Source organism: Ornithorhynchus anatinus, chromosome 4 (assembly GCF_004115215.2).
Source record: "Ornithorhynchus anatinus isolate Pmale09 chromosome 4, mOrnAna1.pri.v4, whole genome shotgun sequence".
Lineage (NCBI taxonomy): Eukaryota > Metazoa > Chordata > Mammalia > Monotremata > Ornithorhynchidae > Ornithorhynchus > Ornithorhynchus anatinus.
In genome coordinates, this window is record NC_041731.1 from 135,464,424 (window position 1) to 135,486,549 (window position 22,126).

A 22,126-nucleotide genomic window follows, 5' to 3' on the forward strand; every position below is an offset into this window, starting at 1 on the left:
CGTCACCTTGATCTTCTCCGCTTTGGTGGGTGCCTGTTTGGCACTTTCCTGGCAGAGCTGTTCAAACTGCTCTTCTGCCTCAAAGGCTACGAGACTCTTCTCAAAGATCCACGCTCTTTCCGGGGCATCTCCAAAGAACTGCACGTGGTACTGGCGAGCGCTCTTTTTCTGCCCTGAGGTGTCGAAAACCAAATGAAAAAAACAACAGGTCATGAAAGGAGAGAAAGCCCTTCGGGGCAATCTTCAGGAAACTGGGCCAAATGGCCACGGCACCACCAACCAACTCCCCAACTTTGCCATCGGCTACCGAAAGGGGGCCTCCTCTGGAGACCCCTGAAACCACTCCCAAAGTGGCAGCTGTGTGGCAGGAGCCAGGTGAGGTCTAGTACTCTCTAGAAACCAAGAAGACACTATTGCCTCCAGGTGAGAGGTCAAGTGCACCCACTGGTGCATTCCCAAGGGCTGGCACCAGCACTGGAAGGGGTGGGGAGCGAGGAGAGACAGAAACCTCCTTGGGCTGAGGTCCACAAGACCCCCAGGGGAAGCGAGCCCAGTGGCTGCTGGGTCCCAGCTGCCACCCAAGGCGTCTGCCCCTCTGGTCGCTGGGAACCGACGTACCCAAAGCCTCAGTCGGAAGCTTGTGGGTTCAAAATAGCAGGAAGGCATTTGGCCTGGAGAAAGTAATCTTGGGGCTACAGCAGCTTGAGGACTGCCCTGGAAGATGGCCGTGGAGGAAGGTGGGGCTGAGAGCAGCAGGAAGAAGAGGCCCACTAAACTTCCCAATGCCCAAGTCAGTGAGTCCCGGCTGCTGGGGATACCGATCACCAGCCCATCTTTGCCAAAACAAAATAACCAACCCAGATGGGAGACAGTGACTGTTCCCGGCTGCTGATCAGCCAGGAGGCACCTTTGGTTTTTCATCCAGCAGAGTCAAGCCCACGAGCTTAAGGCTCAAAAGAGGGAGCCGGCATAACAGAGAAACGGAGGCTTCCCCACCCTCAAACACATAAATTGTCAAGGGGGGGGGGGGGTCATAATTCCACCTGGGAACCTTCCTTGGTTATCCCTCCCACTTGCCAAAGCAGCTCAGGAGAAGCGTCGCTGACCACCAGGCCCGAGGCAATCTTGAGTGACTCGGGAAACCGACGCAGAGGACTCGGGTTTGAAACATATGGAAAGATCCCGGCCCGCCACAAGTCGGCACAGTGGCCCCTGGGAATTTTCAGGAAACCCTGGCTCTTCCCCCTTGGGCCTGGTGAAAGGGGTGGGGGCCAGTGGCAGGGCCACCAGTGTGCCCCAAGAGTTAGTTCCCTCAGCCCCAAAATGAGACTTGGGGTCCCATGGGCCTGGAGGTGGCCCCGACCAGGGGTCCCACCTCCTTGGGGCGGGACCAGCCCGAGGGCCAAAGCCTCAGCCTGGGCATTGCATCTCTGCAGAGGGAGGACGGGGAATCGGCAGGCTGGAAGGAACTCGGGGCTTGCCAAGACCTTTTGACTAAGCGTGTACACTCACTGATTTCTACAGTTCGTTTCAACCTAAAAGCCAGAAAGACAAGCAGAAAGAGCAGTTTCACAGGAGCAAAATGGCTAACAAATACCAACACATGACCAAAAAGCCCTGTTTCCGAGTTGGATGGGCGCCTTAATTTTGGACATCTCTTTTTACCCAAAAGGGAAACCTGCAGGGAACAAAGCGAATTATGGCCAAAGGCTTAAACAGCTTCTGCTTCAATGCGACTCCTCCCGCCCCAGCCCAGTTAGCCAGGGACATACCCATACTTGAGTTAGGCCACCGAAGGGCTCATCTCCTGGGGGAAAGAACCAAGTAGAGGCCCCTTAAAGTGAAAATAAATCAATTTAACAAATTCCCCCTCCCACCTGGAAAGTGCCAAGGCGGCCTGAGACCTGCAATAGCGGCAGGAACGAGGGAGAAGGGAGAGAGGAATATGGCTCGGCAGGGTCAGACAGGCAGACATACATACACAAACACCTACCTTTTAGCTTAGTGTAGCTGAGAAGAGGATCAGCTGAAATCATACATGGCCACCAAGGGTAACCAGATACTTTGGACCAGACTAAATCTCCTACATTGTATTTCAACAGATGGTCTTTCTCTTTGATAGCGTTTGGATTTGACTCTTTCTTGGCTGGAATCTTTGAACAATGAAAAGAAATAAAGAGGGGGGGAAAATCCAGATCAATTTCTCAATCAATCAAGGGTATTTACTGAGTGACGACTGTGTGACGAGCACTGTATTAAGCACTTGGAACAATACGACAGAGTTGGGGGATACATTCCCTCCTGCCTCACTTGCTCCTTCCCTGTCCTCCTTCCCCAGCACAGCCCCTAGCCCTCCTACCCTCAACGCCGGCCCATGTCAACTCACTGCCATCCAATCCCTTTCCCAACACCTCCCCAAAGCTTAGCTGAGAAGCAGCGTGGCTCAGTGGAAAGAGCACGGGCTTTGGAGTCAGGGCTCATGAGTTCGAATCCCAGCTCTGCCACTTGTCAGCTGTGTGACTGTGGGCAAGTCACTTAACTTCTCTGGGCCTCAGTTCCCTCATCTGTAAAATGGGGATGAAAACTGTGAGCCCCACGTGGGGCAACCTGATTCCCCTATGTCTACCCCAGCGCTTAGAACAGTGCTCGGCACATAGTAAGCGCTTAACAAATACCAACATTATTATTATTATTATTATTAGTCAAATGCAGCCCGTGAAACCCCACTCCATCATGGGAAAGTTTCCCTTCATCTTCGATCTGTCCCTGACCCAATCACCGTTCCTCCTCGCCATCGCTGAAACTTGGCTGCCTCCAGATGACACTATCTGCCCTGCTGCTCTCATCAGAGGGGGCCTCCTCACCTCCCACTCCCAAGACCCACTGGGAAAGGGGGAGAAATCCACTTCATCCTCGTTCCCCAGTGTTGCTTCTGCACTATCCCATCTTCCCCATTCCCCTTCCTTTGAAGCCCAAATCATCCACCTCTTCCACCCACTCCAGTTACTAGACTCAGTCACCTACCACCCACTGCAGATCTCTCCTCCAACTTTCAGAACCATTTTGATCCTTTTCTCACTTTCCTTCTCTCTTCCTCCGTCCCTACATGGATCCTTGGGGACTTCAAAATCATGTGGATGTCCCCAACAACACTTCCACTCATTCCTCAACTCTACTGACTTTCTGCTCCACCCCCCCCACCCACTCACCAACTTGGACATACACTCAATCTAATCATCTCCGGTCACTGTAGAATCCCTGCTCAAACCAACTCGAAAATTCTTCTAACCCACCACAACCTCCTCACCTGCCTTCTCTTCCACACCCACCCCTCACCCCAGAGTTCATTCATTCAATAGTATTTATTGAGCACTTATTATGTGCCGAGCACTGTACTAAGTGCTTGGAATGTACAAATCGGCAACAGATAGAGACAGTCCCTGCCCACTGATGGGTTTACAGCCTAATTGGGGGAGGCACGGTCTGTCCTGTTCCCCTACAGAGACCTCTGGTCTTTTGACCCCCTTCCAATTTTCTCAAGTTATCGTGTCCCATTTGGTATCCATTACCAGACTATCTTGACATACAAATTGATGGCCTCAACACCATCCCCTCTACTGAATTCAACTCCCTCACTCCCCAACCCTCCACTGATCTCATACCATCAACCTGCAACCCTGGATCTCCTCCACGCTTCGCTCATTCTGCTCCTGTGCTCGAGCTGCAGGGCACTGCTGGCAGAATCCAGATACCTAGCTGACCTCGTTCATCTCAAAGACATCCTCACCTGCTTTAATTCTGCCTTCCTTTCCACTCGGCAATATTATTTCTCCATTCTTACTGACCCCCGTGTCTCATGCCCTCGCCAGTTGTTTCATACACTTAACTACCTCCTTAGCTCCCCTGACCTCCCACCCTCTCCATCTCTTGCCCCTACTAAATTGACCATGTACTTCATTGAGAAAATAGCAACCATAAGCATGATCTCCCCAAAATCACACCTACTTCTCTCCAATTTCTCCCTCCTCTGAGCCCTCTTTTCCCATCTTTCCCAGAAGTAGCTCAAAAGATCTCCTTCCTCCTCTCCAAACCTACCCCCTCCTTATGCTCCTCTTGACCCCATCTCTTCACACCTTATCAAAGCAAGTGACCCCAGCTTCTTTCCACCCCAAACTCCATCTTCAACCATTTGCTTTCCAGGAGCTTCTTCCCCACTGCTTTCAAACACGCTCATGTCTCTCCCTTCCTAAAAATATACTCCCTGACCGTATGGCTCCCTCCAGTTATTGCCCCATCTTCCTCCTACTGTTCCTCTCCAAACTACTTGAGGAAATTTTCTGCACCTGCTGCCTCCACTTCCTCCCCTCCAACTCTTTCACTGACTCCCTACAATCTGGCTTCTGCCCTCTTCACTTCATGGAGACTCACCTCTCTAAGGTCACCAAAGACTGCCTGACTGCCAAATCGAGTGGCCTCTACTCCATGTAAATCCTCCTCTACCTCTCAGCTGCCTCTGACATTGTGGACCACCCTCTTCTCTTGGAAACATTATCTAACCTTGGCTTTTCTGGTACTGTACCTTCCTATATCTCTGGAAGCTCATTCTCAGTCTCTATTTCCTCCTCTGCCTCCGATGGCTTAACTGCAGGAGTCCCTCAAGACTCAGTCCTGGGTTCCCTTCTAGTCTCCATCTAGACCCACTCTCTTGAACAACTCATTCGCTCTCATGGCTTCAACTACCACCTCTATGGATGCTTCCCAAATCTCCCTCTCCAGCCTTGATCTTTCTCCTTCTTTGCACTCTGGCATAGCCTCCTGCCTTCAGGACATCACAACTTGGATGTTCCGCCAACATCCCCATGTGGGACAACCTGATTCCCTTGTGTCTACCCCAGCGCTTAGAACAGTGCTCTGCACATAGTAAGCGCTTAACAAATACCAACATTATTATTATTATCTCAAACTTAACATGTCCAAAACAGAACTCCTCATCTTCCTGCTCAAACCCCATCCTCCCCACTGACTTTCTCATCCCAGTAGTCAGCACTACCATCCTCTGTCTCACAAGCCCAAAACCTTGGCGTTATCCTCAATATCTTTCTCAGTCAACCCACACATTCTACCTGTCACTAAATCCTTTCATTTCAACCTTCAGAATACCACTAAAATCCACCCTTTCTTCTCCACACTGCTACCACATTAATCCAAGTACTTACCTTATCCATCCTTGATTACTGCAGTCTCTTTGCTGGCCTCCCTGCCTCTTGTCTCTCCCCACTCCTGTCTATACTTCACTCTGCTGATCGGATTATTTTTCTACAAAATCGTTCAGTCCATGTTTCGCCACTCCTTGAGTAGCCTCCAGTGGTTGTCCATCCATCTCCACATCAAACTGAAACTTCTTAACATTGGCTTTAAGGCACTCAATCATCTTACCCACTCCTATCCTATCCTGCTGATTTTCTACTTCAACCCAGCCAGCACACAACCACCCTACTCACTGTACCTCAATCTCATCTAGCTCATGACCAACCACTGCCAATGTCACGCCTCCAGCCTGGAGCTCCCTCCCCCTCACATCTGACAGATGATCACTCTCGCCATCTTCAAAGCCTTATTGAAGGTACAACTCCTCCAAGAGGCCTCCCCTGACTGACCCCTCATTTCCTCTTCTCCCACTCCCTTCTGCCTCGCCCTTGCACTTGGATTTGCATCCTTTATTTGCACCCTCAGCCTCACTGCACTTATGTCCGAACCCATAATTTATTTTCACGTCCGTCTTCCTCCCTAGACTGTAAGCTTGTTGTGGGCAGGAAATGTGTTTACCAACTCTGATCTACTGTACCGACCCAAAAGCTTAGTACAGTGCTCTGCACACAGTAAACGCTCAATCAATATGATTGATCAACCACAAAGAGCTTACAGCCTGGAGGAGAAGATGGCCATTAGCATAAATAAATAAATTACAAATGTGCCCATAAGTACTGTGGGGGCTGCGAGTGGGGTGAATATTAAGTGCTTAAACGGGGCAGATCATCCTAATGGCCCAAAAGGTTGACATCAAATCACGGTAATAATAATAATAATAATAATAATGTTGGTATTTGTTAAGCGCTTACTATGTGCCGAGCACTGTTCTAAGCGCTGGGGTAGACATAGGGGAATCAGGTTGTCCCACGTGGGGCTCACAGTCTTAATCCCCATTTTACAGATGAGGGAACTGAGGCACGGAGAAGTTAAGTGACTTGCCCACAGTCACACAGCCGACAAGTGGCAGAGCTGGGATTCGAACTCATGAGCCCTGACTCCAAAGCCCGTGCTCTTTCCACTGAGCCACGCTGCTTCGCTGCCCACAGAATTGGCACATGCCATTCCCAAGAGCAATACTCAATGCAGCCCACAAAAGAGCTGCAGAGATGGCTCATTGCCACTTTGGAGGCAGCTTCCCCACCATCAAGTGCGTCTTTGGGCTAGTGGAGGGGCAGAAGGGGCAGGTTTAATAAGAGTAAGCATAACCTCAATGAAACTGTCCACAGTCAACCGTTGGCCCAGAGTGGCATTCAATCGATCAATCTTTATTGAATGCTTACTACCTACAAAGCACTATAATAAGCGATTGGGAGAGTACAACAGAATTAGCAGGCACTTTCCCTGCCTATAACAAGCTTACAGTCTAGATGGAGAGACAGACATTAATATGAATTAATAATATATTACTTAAAGAAATGTACATAAGTGTTGTCGGGTTGGGGAGAGTATCAAGTGTCCAAAAGGTCACAGATTTAGGTGCCTAGAGGACGCAGAAGGGAGAGCAAGCTGGGGGAAAGGCAGCTTAATTGAGGAGGATTCTTGGAGATGCGTGACCTTAAAAATGCTCTGAAGGTGGAGAGAGCCATGTTCTGGCTTATGTGGAGCGGGAGGGAATTCCAAGCTGGGGGAAGATGTGGGAAAGGGGATGGTGGGGATACAGACGAGATTGGGGCACAGTTAGTAAATTGGTGCTAGAGGAGTGGAGTGTGTGAGTTGGGCTGGAGTAGGAGATTAATCTAGATTGGAGTAGGTATTGGCCATTCCTTAGGGGTCCCCTGGCCAAAGAGCTGAAGAATAATTCCAATTACAACATTCATGGATGGACTGGAAACCCAAACCATTCCCAGCATCAGCAAGAAGAGCAATCATTGTCACTCTTTCTACCCACTCTGGCAGATGTTGGTCCTGGGGGGCTTCTTGTGTGTGCTGGCGGTGGGGGGGAGGGGAGAGAAACAGAGAGACTGGGGAGGTATTATACACCAGATGTAACCTCAAGTCTGCAGGAATGGAGAGTCCAAAAAAGCGGTTCAGACTCCCAAGATAAACCAAGTCATTGCAGTCTCCACTATTCTCTGAAGTGTGGTCCTCAAATTACAACTCCTGAAAGAGGCCTTTCCTAACTACGCCCTCATTTCTCCTACCTGTCTTCCCCTCTGCATCACCTGTACCCATGAATGGAACCCCTTCAACCCTTTGATACAGGCCTCAGCCCCACAGCATTTTTGCTCAGTCCTTACACTCTACCATTTCTCCTATCTGGAGTTTATTTTCTCGTCTGTCTCCCCATGTAGATTCCTTATGAACAAAGATCCTGTCTACCATATTTTGAGTACACTCTCCCAAATGCTTAGTATAATGCTCTTTCTGGTGCTGATTTATTTGGCCCAAAAGGGGAACGTCGACGACTCCAATATTATTTGAGCTGATGCATCGATCTGTCCCTGACTCTAATGTTTCATTTTCCGCCCTTTGTTAGAGTCTGGTTGATTAGGATGCAAGGCTCCAAATGAAGTTTAGTTGGGTAGTAATATTATGAAGACTTCTAGAGTAGCACTCTTGGAAGAGTGGTACACAAAATTGTTATAAAAGCAGTTACTGACGGGACGAGAGCTTAGGTCTCCAAGATGGCAGGTTTTTCATAATCAATGGATCCTGCAGAAATTTGACTACCATTTTTCTAAGCATTCAGTGCAAACCAACTTCCAACCAAAACCGAGTTTCACTATTCCCTTCATGTTAAGATAATTGGTTTCTTTAGACCTGAGCAGAGTGGGAAACCTATATCAATCAATCAATGATATTTATTGAATGGTGGCAAAGTGGAAAGCACTGTACTAAGCAGTTGGACGAGTTGGCAGGCACGTCTTGTTCAGAGTCGGGCAGCAAGGGTCCTCCTCTCAAGCATTGGGCAGCATGGCTGAGAAGCAGCTTGGCTTAGTGGAAAAGATCATGGGCTCAGGAGTCAGAGATCATGGGTTCTAATCCTGGCTCTACCACTTGTCAGCTGCATGACTTTGGGCAAGTCACTTAACTTCTCTTTGCCTCATTTACCTCATCTGTAAAATGGGGATTAAGACTATGAGCCCCACATGGGAAACCTTTATTACCTTGTATCTACTTAGAACAGTGCTTGGCACATAATAAGTGCTTAAATACCACCATTTATTAACCCCGTCCAAATCCAGGCTGTGGCAGGTCCTCTGCCTTGGCTGCCGACTGCCGCCTGGTCCCCCAAGTCCATTCCCACAGGACAGGATTCGCATCCTGGCCCGGAAGATGAGCTCCTTCCAACGAGGCTGACACAACACTTGCCACCTCCCCCCGCACACATCAGAAGTTTGGTGGGCGCTGGGCAAAGCCATCCAGTGGGGTGGGGCGCTCTGTAGGAGATTCAGCACCACAGAAAGCCAGCTCCAGGAATCTGAGCTTCACAAGCAGTTTTCTGACACCAGAAACACTAGCCAAGAGGACCCTTGCGCTGGCCCAGAAGGTGGGCACACACCAGATTTTAGTGAAATTCCCAGATAAGGTGCCGCACATGTTTAAGGTATTTGTTAAGCCCTTAGTATATGCCAGGCACTGTACTAAGCACTGGGGTAGATACATGATAATCAGGTTGGACAGAGTCCCTGCCCCCCACAAGAGTACATGTTTTAATCCACATTTGACAGATGAGGTAACTTGTCATGAAGAAGTGACTCTCCCAAGGTCACACAACAGAAAGGTGGCTGAGCATGGATTAGAACACAGGTCCTCTGACCACCCCCAGGCCCAGACTCTTTCCACTAGACCACACTGCTTCAGAGGCAGCTTCTCCTCCAAACTAATGGAAACCAAAACCAGTTCAGGCAATTAAGGGTTCTGGGAAACAAAAAAATCCAAAAAAAACCCCATGAAATCTGGTCATCTCGGGCAGGGATTTACCAAATTTCAGGTGGCTCTCCAAAAAGATCTTTATTCGGAGAGCCAAAATGCCATCCCAAGAAACAGAAAGGGTTTCCACATACTAGTGCTTGCAAAGGATTACTAACTGGGCATCAGTCTTCATTTTGTTTCTGCCTCACTAGCACATGGCTTCCACCACCACTACCACCATCAGCCCCTCCAAGTCTGCTTTCCAAGTTTCTCCTGCCCTTCTTCCCACACGCTGCTTTTTTAGCAATCTACAGGTAAGTGGAGAAAGCATCTTTCTCCGAGGCCCAGGGTCTCCCCAGCCAGTTCCGCTATGGGGTTGTTGGTAGCCTTTCCCGTTTGCCTGGTCTCTGCACCCAGAACCCACCCTGGGTCTGAACAGACAGCCTATACCCACCCCGAGGACCCCAGGCCCTAAGCCGACTGACTCCCATTGCCAAGCACAGCCAAGGTCAGCCAGAGGCCCCTCAGGTGGCCAGGCCAGTGGCCAAGACTCTGAAGGATTCAGGAAATGGCCCCCGGCCCGAGCCCCAGTTGAGTGGTTGCGGGAAGGCGTAGCAAACTCAGATTCGCCCTGATACACAAACGAGTGACTTTCAACCGCCCCCACTCCCCGGGTCCATGCACTGGAAAATTGTGGGGGTGGTGAACACAAGCCCCAACTGCCAACCCGCCAAAAAGGAAACCTTGCAAACAGATGGTGGGAGATGTAGGCTGGGGAATCCATCTGAACTGGGTTTATAGATGGGGCCCAAGCCGTCCTTCATCCATGGTGAACTGTGGGCCGGACGGGCAAGCCCATCTCTCTGGGAGAAGGTCCCCTGGTTCCGTCAGGGTATCCCATCCCACCTGTGCCCAGCACTCTGCCCAACCCAAGGTATGGTGGTCCCCACTGATACCGACCCACAGAAAGAAGCCCTCTGGCATGGGGGCAATGGGGACACTAACAAGCCTGCCAGGACCCTGGCACAACAGGGAACTCGTTCCTCTGGTCAGGTAGTCCTCGGGAGTGGGTCTGCACCACTCTGAGTCCCGCTCTTAGACAGGGGCAGCCCACCAGAGCCAAAGAGGAGGAGCAGAGCTACTGGTCAAGGGCCACCACTGCTGGGTTAGTCATGTTTCTTGTCCACTGAACGTCCTGACTTGGCTACTGAATTTCTTTTCTAGATCAAAGTAGGAGGCAAAGCAACAGAGGCCAACAGGCAGAAAGACAAGGTAGGTAAAATCCCAAAAGATTAAGAAAACTTCCAGGATTTGGAGGATCAGCGAGTGTGAACATCTGACAGTATTAAGTGATCTTTAAGCACTTCCCCCTTGCCAGACCCACCCATGGGGGTAGAGAGGAAAGTCATCTATTTTGCCACGCCATCTTCTCCCTGCTCGGTGAGGAATATACCACTGCCCTAGAGGGCAGTGTGATAGGGAAGTTAGGTGAAGGTCACCAGACTTGCTGTTGGGGTGGGGGGGGAAGGAGGGGGTGGCGCACAGAGGGTGAGAGGGGGCTGGATTGAAATGAAGGATGTACACAGTAAGTGCTCAATAAATACCAGAGAAGCAGCATGGCTTAGTGGCTAGAGCATGGGTCTGGGAGTGAGGGTCCTGGGTTCTAAACCTGGCTCCATCATATGTCTGCTTGGGGAAGTCACTTCACTGGGTCTCAGTTATATCATCTGTACAATAGGAATAAGAGTGCAGCCTCCAGATGGGGCAGGGGCTGTGTCCAACCTGATTAACTTGTATCTACCCCAGGACTTAGAACGGTGCTTGGAACAAAGCAAGCACTTAACAGGCACCATAATAATAAATAATAATACCCCCATGGATTGGTGGATTAATCATAAGGGAAAGCTGGCCCCAAGCCCTGACGTGGGACCTCGGTCCCAGGAATGGGAGGTGGCTCCCTGGGAGTTCACAGGCCAAGTCGGATAAGGGGAGGATCCCTCTCCCACTGGGGCATCCATGAAATTCCGGCCATACTCCACCAGGACTTCACAATGGTGGCGGGGCCCTCCGTAACTGGGGGATTGCTAGAGGAGGGCCAGAGATGGGGCTTTCCACCACTTGGGGTAGTGGGCCCTTGGGGCTTTTTCGACCCTGCAAACCTGGGTGACATCCTTCTTGGCCCTCTGGGCAAACGTCTGCAGACCGCACAAACCTATCTCCAGAGCCCAGGAGATCGGCCAGCTGCATCAAAAGTTTGGACAAATCCTGAAGAGCGGGTTCTCGGGGCTGCTTCCTGACCTTTTTCACATTTCCGGCTTGCGGCAATCACGGCGGTCTGGCTGCTTAAAGCCACCCTGGGTTTCTGGGAGCAGGCAGGCGGCCGACAGGAGCCCGGGACCGGGGCCTCCACTCAGCCTCTGCCCATGCCAGCATGGCCGTGTGATGGCCAAGGAGTGGCCGCACACCCCAGCCCCGATCCATCTTTGCACCTTTCACCGGGGAGGGGGAGAACCATTCCGGGCCATGCGCAGGGGCTAGCTGAAAACGCAACCAATGATGATGGCTTGAAAACCAAATTCTGAAGTGGGGATATTTTTTTAAAAGACATGGGCCACAGGACCAGTAGGAGACAATGACCGACTGCAGCGAGTGGTGAAAATATGCCTGGAGCCCATCTCATTAGAGAAACTGCGTGGCCAAACAGATAGAGTACAGGCCTGGGAGTCAGAAGGACCTGGGTTTCAGTCCCGGCTCTGCCACTTGTCTGCTGTGTGACCTTGGGCAAATTCATTCATTCATTCAATAGTATTTATTAAGCACTTACTATTTGTAGCGCATTGTACTAAGTGTTTGGAATGTACAATTCGGCAACAGATAGAGACAATCCCTCCCCAATGACGGACTCACAAATCATTTCACTTCTCTGAGCCTCAATTATTCATTCATTCAATAGTATTTATTGAGCGCTTACCATGTGCAGAGCACTGTACTAAGCGCTTGGGATGAACAAGTCGGCAACAGATAGAGACAGTCCCTGCCGTTTGACGGGCTTACAGTCTAATCGGGGGAGACGGACAGACAAGAACAATGGCAAATAGAGTCAAGGGGAAGAACATCTCATCTGTAAAATGGGGAATAAGCCTGTGAACCCCATGTGGGACAAGGACTGTGTCCAACCTGATCATCTTGTATCTACTCCAGAGGTTAGCACAGTGCCTGGAACGTAGTGCTTAACAAATAACACAATTATTATTATTGTTATTATGACAGCTAGATCCTCTGGAGAGGAAACGGTGCCATCCCAGTCCCTTTCCCCCTGCTCTCCGTGCTGGGCTTCCCAATCAGTCGAAAGGCATGAGCTGAAGGTCTTTGGATATCTTCCCTCTTTCAGGGTCCCAGGCCCTGAGTCCCCTTCTCCCCCCTGGGTGGGGGGTGAATGTGCAACCCCCACAAAGAAGCTGCCGTCTAAGCACAGGCCAGCTAAAGCATTAAGGAACAGGTAGAAAAGTGACGTTCCAAAGAGTGATTATCCATAATCATTCCGTGACAGTCTATGGAGTGCTTACTCCTGCCTCGGCCTAACAGAAAGAGCACGGGCCTGGGAGTCAGAATCTGGGCTCTATACGGTTGAATGAATTGAATACTCTCAGCTCCGCCACTTGCCTGTTATGAGCCCACATGGGGCTCACTGTCTAAGTACAAAGGACAAGAACAGGTATTGAATCCCCATTTTGCAGATGAAAGGAATGGGGTCCAAAGAAGTGAAATGACTTGCCCAAGGTCACCCAGCAGACAAATGGCAGATCTGGGATTAGAATTATAGTCCTCCTAGCCCACACTCTATCTTGGCACTGAGGCAGAGAGGAACAGGCACCAACTGGAAGTTTGTGGAGGAGTGAGGAGGCATGGGCAGAGAGGATGATGATGGTATTTGTTGTTAAATGCTTACTATGTGCCAAGCACTGTTGTAAGCGCCGGGGGAGATACAAGGTGATCAGGTTGTCCCACGTGAGGCTCACAGTCTTAATCCCCATTTTACAGATGAGGTAACTGAGGCACAGAAGTGATTTCCCCAAAGTCACACAGCTGATAAGTGGTGGAGCTGGGATTAGAACCCATGACCTATGACTCCCAAGCCGGGGCTCTTTCCACTAAGCCACGCTAGAGGAAGAATGGAAGCAGGAAGGGCTGCGAGTAGGAGGCTGATGCCATAATTGGGTTGGGAGAAGACAAGGACTTACTGTAAAACTGCACAAATCTCAACTGAGGCTAATTCAATGAGTTCAATCAATCAATCAGTGGTATTTATGTCCAGAAAACTGCAATAAGCACTTGGGATAGTACAATCCAACAGAATTAGAAGACACACTTCCTCCCCATGATGAGCTTACAGTCTAAAGAGCCAAGATGGGGGCTAAAACTTAAAAAATGGCTACAGCCCATTAGAATCAGTATGGCCTAATGGAAAGAGCATAGGCTTAGTCAGAGGACCTAGGTTCTAATCTCAGCTCCGCCACTCGCCTGCTGTGACCTTGGGTAAGTCACTTCACTTCTCTGTGCCTCAGTTTCCTCATCTGTAAAACAGGGATTCAGTACCTGTTCTTCCTCTCTGGCTGAGCCCTCGAGGGACAGGGACGGTGTCCCATGTAATAGGTTTGTTTGGCACATTTTAAGTGCTGAAATACTACAGTTATTAAAAGCTAGCCTGAACCCTGAGCAAGACAATTTTGGAATAAGCGCTCAGTAAAGGGCCGGGGGCGCTGGGCCACCTCCTGTCCCTGGTCCATGCAAGATGCTCTGCAGTGGGGAAGAGCTGGGGGCCCAGCACCCGAGGGGAGGGAGGGAGGAACGGGGGCTTCGCAACTCAGAAAACAAACTCGGCAGGCATGAGGGGATGAACTGAATAAGGCCAGGGAGAAGGTGGCCTGGAAGGAGGTGGCCAGGAAGAAAGGGAAAGGAAAGACACCCACCCTCCCAAGAAGTCCCAGGCCCCGGCACCAAGGGGCAAGCTCCACGGAGGGTTTCCCACAGAACCAGCACCCAGCAGCTGGGACTGTGGAGACATGGAGACCGGCTGGCTGCCGGTGACTCGGACACACTGGCCCCAAGCTGAGGGGGCTGACTTGTAGCCTAGCTACACTGGGAAAGGGGGTCTGAGGCCCAGGGAAATGCCAATGCTATTGCCCCGTGGGGGAGGGAAAGTGCCAGTGCCCCACAGGGAGAAGTGGAAAAAGGGTCATGTTGACAGCAGTGCCCTCACACAGACGCTTCTCCCCATCATCTATTCATCTACCATCCCAGTTCTCACCTAAGTCTGAGCAGGGAGCAGCAGGGTTTCTCCACTGCAGCAGCTCCCAGACCCAAAGGGGGCTGTGGGCCATGGGGGGCAGGGACCAGACCCTGGCAGATTCTGCTCTCTAAATACAAGCCACTCCGGCCTGCTGGGGCTCCTTGCACCAACACAGGGCCCAACTTACAGTTGAGAGGAGAGGGGCCACCCAGGAAAATCCCTTCTGCCTTGATCTTGCAAGCAAAGCTACAAAGGGTGGAATCAGTGGTCCTCCTGATAGTCGGGAGCTTTCAACCAAGGGGGATCAATATGAAAGAGCAAGGCAGCGACACCCTCCGGAACCGAAGCCCCCAGCACCAATCTCCCTCCGCCTCTCTGCCTCTCCAAACCAAGTAGTTTTCCAAAACACAACAGTTCCAGCAGAACATTTCACTTGAACAATGTCCACCTGAGAATTAGTTGTCACAAATAGAGCCTGACAAAATCCACATCAAAATTAATGGCCAATTCATTTAAAAATAATAATAATAATAATAATAATAATAATAAAGTGCTTACTGTGTGCCATGCACTTTACTGAGCACTGGGGTAGATAAAAGCAGCAAGTAGAGAAGCAGCATGGCCTAGAGACAAGAGGACCTGGGTTCTAGTCCCGGAGCCATCACTTGTCTGCTCTGTGACCTTGGGCAAGTCACTTCACTGTGCCTCAATTACCTCATCTGTAAAATGGGGATTAAGACTGTGAGTCTCATGTGGGGCAACCTGATTACTTTGTATCTACCTCAGTGCTTAGAACAGGGCTTGGCACATAGTACGCACTTAACAAGTACTATCATTATTATTATACAAGCTGATCACTTCTTTTTTTGGTGTTGGTTAAATTTTTTTTAATGGTATTTTTTAAGCGCTATGGGTCAGGTACCGTTCTCAGTGCTGGGGTAGATACGAGTTAATCCGGCCAGATATAGTTCATGTCCCACATGGGGCTCACAGTCTTAAACCCCACTTTACAGATGAGGGAACTGAATCACAGAGAAGTGACTTGATCAGGGTCATACAGCAGACAAATGGCAGAGCCAAGATTAGCACCCAGGTTCTTCTGAGTCCCAGGCCCGTGCTCTATCCATTAGGCCATGCTGCTTTATTGACCCGAAGTGTTGGGGCATGGGGGTGGGAAAAGAATGACCAATTCCTCCTGGGTCCCAGGATCTTAGGTTCCCTGATATAAAAGACCCTCATCCCTTGGCCAGTCAGGTTTTGATTATCAGAACCAGAGAAAGAAAAACCCAGCAAAACTACATCCAATCCTACTACAACTCAGACCGTACACTTCGCTCCTCTAATGCCAACCTTCTCAGTGTACCTCCATCTCATCTATTTTGCCACCGACCTCTCACCCACGTGCTGCCTCTGACCCGGAATGTTCTCCCTCCTCAGATCTGATACACGATTACTCACCCCACCTTCAAAGCCTTATTGAAGGCACGTCTCCTCCAAGAGGTTCCCTGACTAAGCCCCACTTTCCTCCTCCCACTCCCTTCTACGTTGCCCTGACTTGGTCTCTTTATTCATTCATTTATTCATTCCCGCTCCCAGCCCCACAGCACTCATGTCCATATCTGTAATTTATTTATATTAATGTCTGTCCTCCATTCTAGACTGAAAGTTCACTGTGGGTAGGGAATGTATCTGTTTATTGTTCTATTGTACTTTTTCAAGCACTAGGTACAGTGCTCTGCACACAGTAAGCGTCCGATAAATATGATTGAATGAATGAATGAAATGTGGCTTGAGCCATCAAGGGTTTTCAGCCCCTTTTCCCATCCAAGTTGGAGTCTTCCCAGGCCAAGCCCACCTACAGAACCAGGGGGGCCAGCTGGGGGGCCTGGACGGCCTGTTGTAGAAAATAGGCCGTTCACACCCGGCCGGCAAGGCAATCGCAGATGGGGAAGTGAGCCGGCCCCCTGGTGTTTCGTAGGCTCTGATAATAATAATAATAATAATGTTGGTATTTGTTAAGCGCTTACTATGTGCCGAGCACTGTTCTAAGCGCTGGGGTAGACACAGGGGAATCAGGTTGTCCCACGTGGGGCTCACAGTCTTAATCCCCATTTTACAGATGAGGTAACTGAGGCACCGAGAAGTTAAGTGACTTGCCCAAAGTCACACAGCTGACAAGTGGTAAAGCCGGGGTTCGAACCCATGACCTCTGACTCCAAAGCCCGTGCTCTTTCCAGTGAGCCACGCTGCTTCTCTGATCTGCGTCCTGGATCACGTGAGAAGGACAGAAATTTAATGGAGCTGCTGGGCGGAGCCGCCGGGGACAGAGCGAAGCTACAAGCCAGACCGATATGGACTGAGATGTGAATGTACAAATCCACACAAAAAATGACAAGAATGTCAAGAGAAGAAAGGCTTCTGGCCGAGTGAGCAGAAAGCTGCAGGCAGAGGGGATGAACCTACCAAGAGACCCGCTGTTCTCAGAGCAGATGTTGACATGGTTACTACCCTGATGGAAAACGAGAATGAGATGTGGAACCCACTGATCAGGCTGTCTTCTTGCCCGCCTTGTGTCATAATAATAATAATAATAATAATAATGTTGGTATGTTAAGCGCTTACTATGTGCAGAGCACTGTTCTAAGTGCTGGGGGAGATACAGGGTAATCAGGTTGTCCCACATGAGGCTCACAGTTAATCCCCATTTTACAGATGACAGATCATAAAATGGGGGTTCCCTATTGCAGCCTTAAGAATAAGGCCAGGCTGAGATGCCAAATTCAGAGGAAGACGTGCATCAGTCTCACCTTCACACAAGTTAACCCTGAGGATAAAGGGAACCTGGCCAAGTTAAGGGAGACTCTCCTATAAAGACATATATGACGAGGTCCTTTCTCAATGGGGTGGCAATGTCCTGGAGCCAAAATCAGCGGCTCGAATTGTCAAGCTGGAGAAAGCCAAGGCTAAGGAACTGTCAACCAAATTGAGCTAAATATATTTAAATGCTGTTTTTCTGTATATAATAAAGGCGCCACTGCCACCTCCCTCCCCCGGCAAAAAAATTGCTGCCCACCCCTCACCCACATCCTGCCTCTGGCCTGGAACAGCCTCCCTCCTCAAATCTGACAATTACTCTTTCCCCCTTCAAAGCCTTATTGAAGACCCATCTTCTCTAAAAGGCCTTCCCTGACTAAGCCCTTCTTTCTTCTTCTCCCACTCCTTTCTGCATTACCCTGACTTGCTCCCTTTATTCATCCTCCCTCCCGGTCCCTCAGCACTTATGTACAGCGCCTTCCTCAAAAAATCTCCAGTGGTTGCCTATCAACCTCCGTATCAAACAGAAACTCCTCACGATTGGCTTCAGAGCTCTCCAGCACCTTGACCCTTCTTACCTCACCTCCCTTCTCTCCTCCTATATCCCAGCCCACACACTCCACTCATCTGGTGCTAACCTTTGCACTTGCCTCCATCTCACCTGGCCCACCGTCAACCCCTGGCCCACTTCCTACCTCTAGCCTGGAATGCACTCCCTCCTCAAATCCACCAAATAATCACTCTTCCCCCCACTTCAAAGACCTACTGAAGGCTCACCTCCTCCAAAAGGCCTTCCCAGACGAAGCCCCCCTTTTCCTCAGCTCCCCCTCCATTTCGCGTCACCGATTTGCTCCCTTTTGCTCTTCCCCTCCCAGCCCCACACCACCTATGTATGTGCATGTATCTATAATTCTATTTATATTGATGCCTATTTACTTGTTTTGATGTGAATACATCTATAATCTTTTTTTTTTATATTGATGCCTGTTTACTTGTTTTAATGCGTCTTCCCCGTTCTAGACTGTAAGCCCGGTGTGGGCAGGGATTGCCTCTTTTTATTGCTGAACTGTACTCTCCAAGCACTTAGTACAGTGCTCTGCATATAGTAAGCACTCAACAAATATGACTGAATGAATGAATACATGTAATGTATTTATTTCTATTACTATCTGTCTCCCCATCTAGACTGTAAGCTCACTGTGGGCAAAGAATGTGCCTGCTTATTGTTATACTCTCCAAAGCTCTTAGAACAGTGCTCTCTGCACACAGTAAGTGCTCACTAAATAAGACTGAATGAATGAGGGGAAAAACAAATTGGGGAATGGGGAAATTAGTTGAGGGAGAGCTTTCTGGAGGAGGCAGGCTTCAGACTGTCAGTTCCAGGAGGAGGAAGAGAGACTGAATGGGCAAACAGGAGTGGGGGTGGCTTCGTGAACGAGATGGCCTTGGGAGGAGCCTGGGCAGGGGAGGGAAAGCCCAGAGTTCCAGAGACTCCTATGGCAGCAGGCCTGGTCAGAGATCAGTCAATGCCAGCTGGGTGGAGGTAGCAAGGAGAGAATGAGAAGGCTGGGGTCGGACAGAATCGGGGACCCCACCATCCCACCTGCATTTCACCAAGGCCTATGGAAACCACCAGAAGTCCTGTCGGTCGTGGAGGCATCAAAGAGCTGCCCCTGCCTTCTGGAGTGTGGAGAGGTGGGTAGAGGGACTCCGTCCCAACCAACATAGGAAGGGTCGGGACAAAGAAGCTAGCTAGACACGAGAAGAGTGGAGAAAAAGAGCAGAGATGACAATCTGCAGCGAATGAATTAGCTGGGGTCAGCAAGCAATCGAACTGGCTGGGGTCAACAACAAACGAAGGAGGAAAGTTTGTGGTTTGCTGTTCAGGCAGGGAGCGCCTACTTGAGGTGGTACACTACACTAGGTGCTTGGAAAGTACAGAATGACATGACACTCTCCCAGCCCTTAAGGAGCTCCCACTAGCCGGGGAATGGATGGGATGACGAGAACATTTATAGCTCCGGTCTACAGAATAAATGAGTGTACACCAATGTACACTCTCCACAATAATAATAATTCTGGTATTTGTTAAGCACTTACTGTGTGCCAAGCACTTTATTAAGCATTGGGGTGGACACAAGCAAATTGGGTTGGACACAGTCCCTGTCCCACATGGGGCTCACAATCCCCATCCCACAGACAAAGAAACTGAGGCAGAGAGAAGCAAAGTGACCTGCCCAAGGTCACACAGCAGACAAGCAGCGGGGCTGGGACCAGGACCCACAAGCTTCTGACTCCAGGCTCGTGCTCTACTCACTACACCATGTTACTTCCCACCACGCCGTTGATATGAAAAGAAATTCCTTGGTGCTGGAGCTGTCCGAAGGGACGGTGGGCTCAGGGTACTGGGAAACTAAACAGGGTAGAATCCATACTACACTCCGCTGCACAGACCATTTTTCTACAAAAACATTAATTCGACTGATACTTCCCCACTGCTCAAGAACCTCCGGTGGTTGCCCATCCACCTCCACATCAAACAAACTCCATCGGCTCCCTTCTGCTTTACTTCACTGTCTTCCTACCATTGTCTCCAACCCAGCCTGCACGCTTTGGTCCTCTATTGCCAACCTACTCACTAAACCTCAATCTCGCTTAAGTCATTGCCAACCTCTCGCCCACATCCTGCCTCTGGCCTGGAACGTCCTCCTACTTCACTCTCCCGACCTTCAAAACCTAATTGAAGATGCGTCTCCTCCAAGAGGACTTCCCTGATTAAGCCCTCCTTTCTTCTTCGCCCACTCCCTCTTGCGCTGCCCCGGAACTTGGATTTGCACCCTTTATTCGCCCCTGCCTGAACCCCACAGCATTTATGTGCACATCTGTAGTTTATTTACATTAACGTCTGTCTCCCCCTTTAGATTGTAAGTTTGCTGTGGGCAGGGAATATGTCTATCAACTCCCAATACAATGCTCTGCAACCAGTAAGAGCTTATATATGATTGACTGACTGAGGGGGGATTTCAGGAGGGATTTGAAGGTGGGGAGAGCTGGGGAGGGGGGGTCTGTCTGATATGAGGAGGAAGGGAGGGAGCAGGAAGGGAGGGAGCTTCAAGCAGGGGGAAAAGGATGACCAAGGGGATGGAAGTGAGAGGTCAAAAGCTAGAACTGACTAGAAGGTTGGCCTGACAAGTCTAAAATCCTCAAGGTTGACTTGTGGGTCTCCTTCTATTCTCCATCTCCATCCACTCCCTTGAAGAACTCAATCACTCCCATGGTGCCAACTACCACCTCTGTGCGAATGACTCCCAAATCTCCATCTCCAGCCCTGGTCGCTCCCCTTCTCTGCAGTCTCGCATTTCCTCCTACCGTAAAGACACCTGTACTTGGATATCCTGCTGTCACCTCAAACTTAACATGTCCAAAACAGAACACCTTATCTTCCCACCCAAACCCTGTCCTTCCCTTGGGTTTCCCATCTCTGTAGACGGTACCACCATTCTTCCTGTCTCACAAGCCGTAATCTTAGTGCTATCCTTGACTCCTCTCTCTCAACCCACATTCAACCCACATATTCATTCCAATACTAAATCTTTAGGTTCAACCTTCACAACATCACTAAAATTCACCCTTTCCTCTCCATCCAAACTGCTGCCAAATTAGTCCAAGCACTTAACCTAACCCTCCTTGATTACTATATCAGCCTTCTTATTGACCTCCCTGTCTCCCGTCTCTCCCCACTCCAGTCCGTACTTCACTCTGCTGCCCAGATCATCTTCCTACAAAAACGTTCAGCCATGTTTCCCCACTCCTTCTCAAGAACCTCCAGTGGTCTCCCATCCAACTCCACATCAAACAGAAACTCCTTACCATCAGCTTTAAAGCCCTCACTCTCCTTGTCCCCTCCTAACTCACCTCGCTACTCTCCTACAACCCAGCCCGCACACTTCACTCCTTTAACGCTAACCTGCTAACGCTGTACCTTCGTCTCATCTATGTCGCCTCCCATCCTCACCCACATCTGCCTCCGGCCTGGAATGCCCTTCCTCTTCATAACCAATGGACAATGACTCTCCCCCCATGCAAAGCCTTATTCAAGGCACATCTCCAAGAGGCCTTCCCTGACTAAATCCTCCTTTCCTCTTCTCCCACTTCCTTCTGCAATGCCCTGACATTCTCCCTCTGTCCATTCCCCTCTTATATTTGTTATATCATTAAATTAACATATTAAATGTTATTTTATATAGTAAATATCTATTATTTATATTGTCTGTCTTCCCCTCTAGACTAAAAGCTCACTGTGGGCAGGGAATGTGTTCATTACATTGTACTCTCCCAAGTGCTTACTGTGAATGAGTGCTTAGTATAGTGCTTGGCACACAGTAAGCGCTCAATAAATACGACTGACTCTCCCTCAATAGAGTCTCATTAAATGTGTCCTACATCCACCCATAAGCTGGTTGAAGTGTGATAAAGCAGTGAAGCCCAAGGAATAGAGCATATGCTAGGGGTCGGAGGTCCTGGGTTCTAATCCCTAATCCATCACTTGCCTGCTGTGTGACCTTGGGCAAATCACCTAACTTTTCTGTGCTTCAGTTTCTTCAACTGTAAAAATGGGGATTCAATACCTCTTCTCTCTCCTACTTAGACTGGAGCCTCATGTGGGATAAGGACTGTATAATAATGTTGGTATTTGTAAAGCGCTTACTATGTGCAGAGCACTGTTCTAAGCGCTGGGGGAGATACAGGGTGATCAGCTTGTCCCACGTGGGGCTCACAGTTTTAATCCTCATTTTACAGATGAGGGAACTGAGGCACAGAGAAGTTAAGTGATTTGCCCACAGTCACACAGCTGAT

At 49.7% G+C, this 22,126-nt stretch overlaps 1 protein-coding gene across 7 annotated transcripts in view; it reads right to left on the bottom strand.

The window, feature by feature from the left end:
- Positions 1–22,126, bottom strand: part of NSD2 (nuclear receptor binding SET domain protein 2) — a 104,209-nt gene that overhangs the window by 54,113 nt on the left and 27,970 nt on the right. For all 7 annotated transcript variants that reach the window (XR_005659975.1, XR_003758875.1, XM_029063146.2 and 4 more), the window contains exons 3-4: positions 1,994–2,153; positions 7–173 (exon numbers count right to left, since the gene is read on the bottom strand). Coding sequence is in view for 5 of the 7 variants with exons in the window: in XM_029063146.2 (XP_028918979.1) it covers positions 7–173; positions 1,994–2,153 (327 nt within the window). In the remaining 2 variants the exon portion in view is untranslated. The remainder of the gene's footprint in view (positions 1–6; positions 174–1,993; positions 2,154–22,126) is intronic.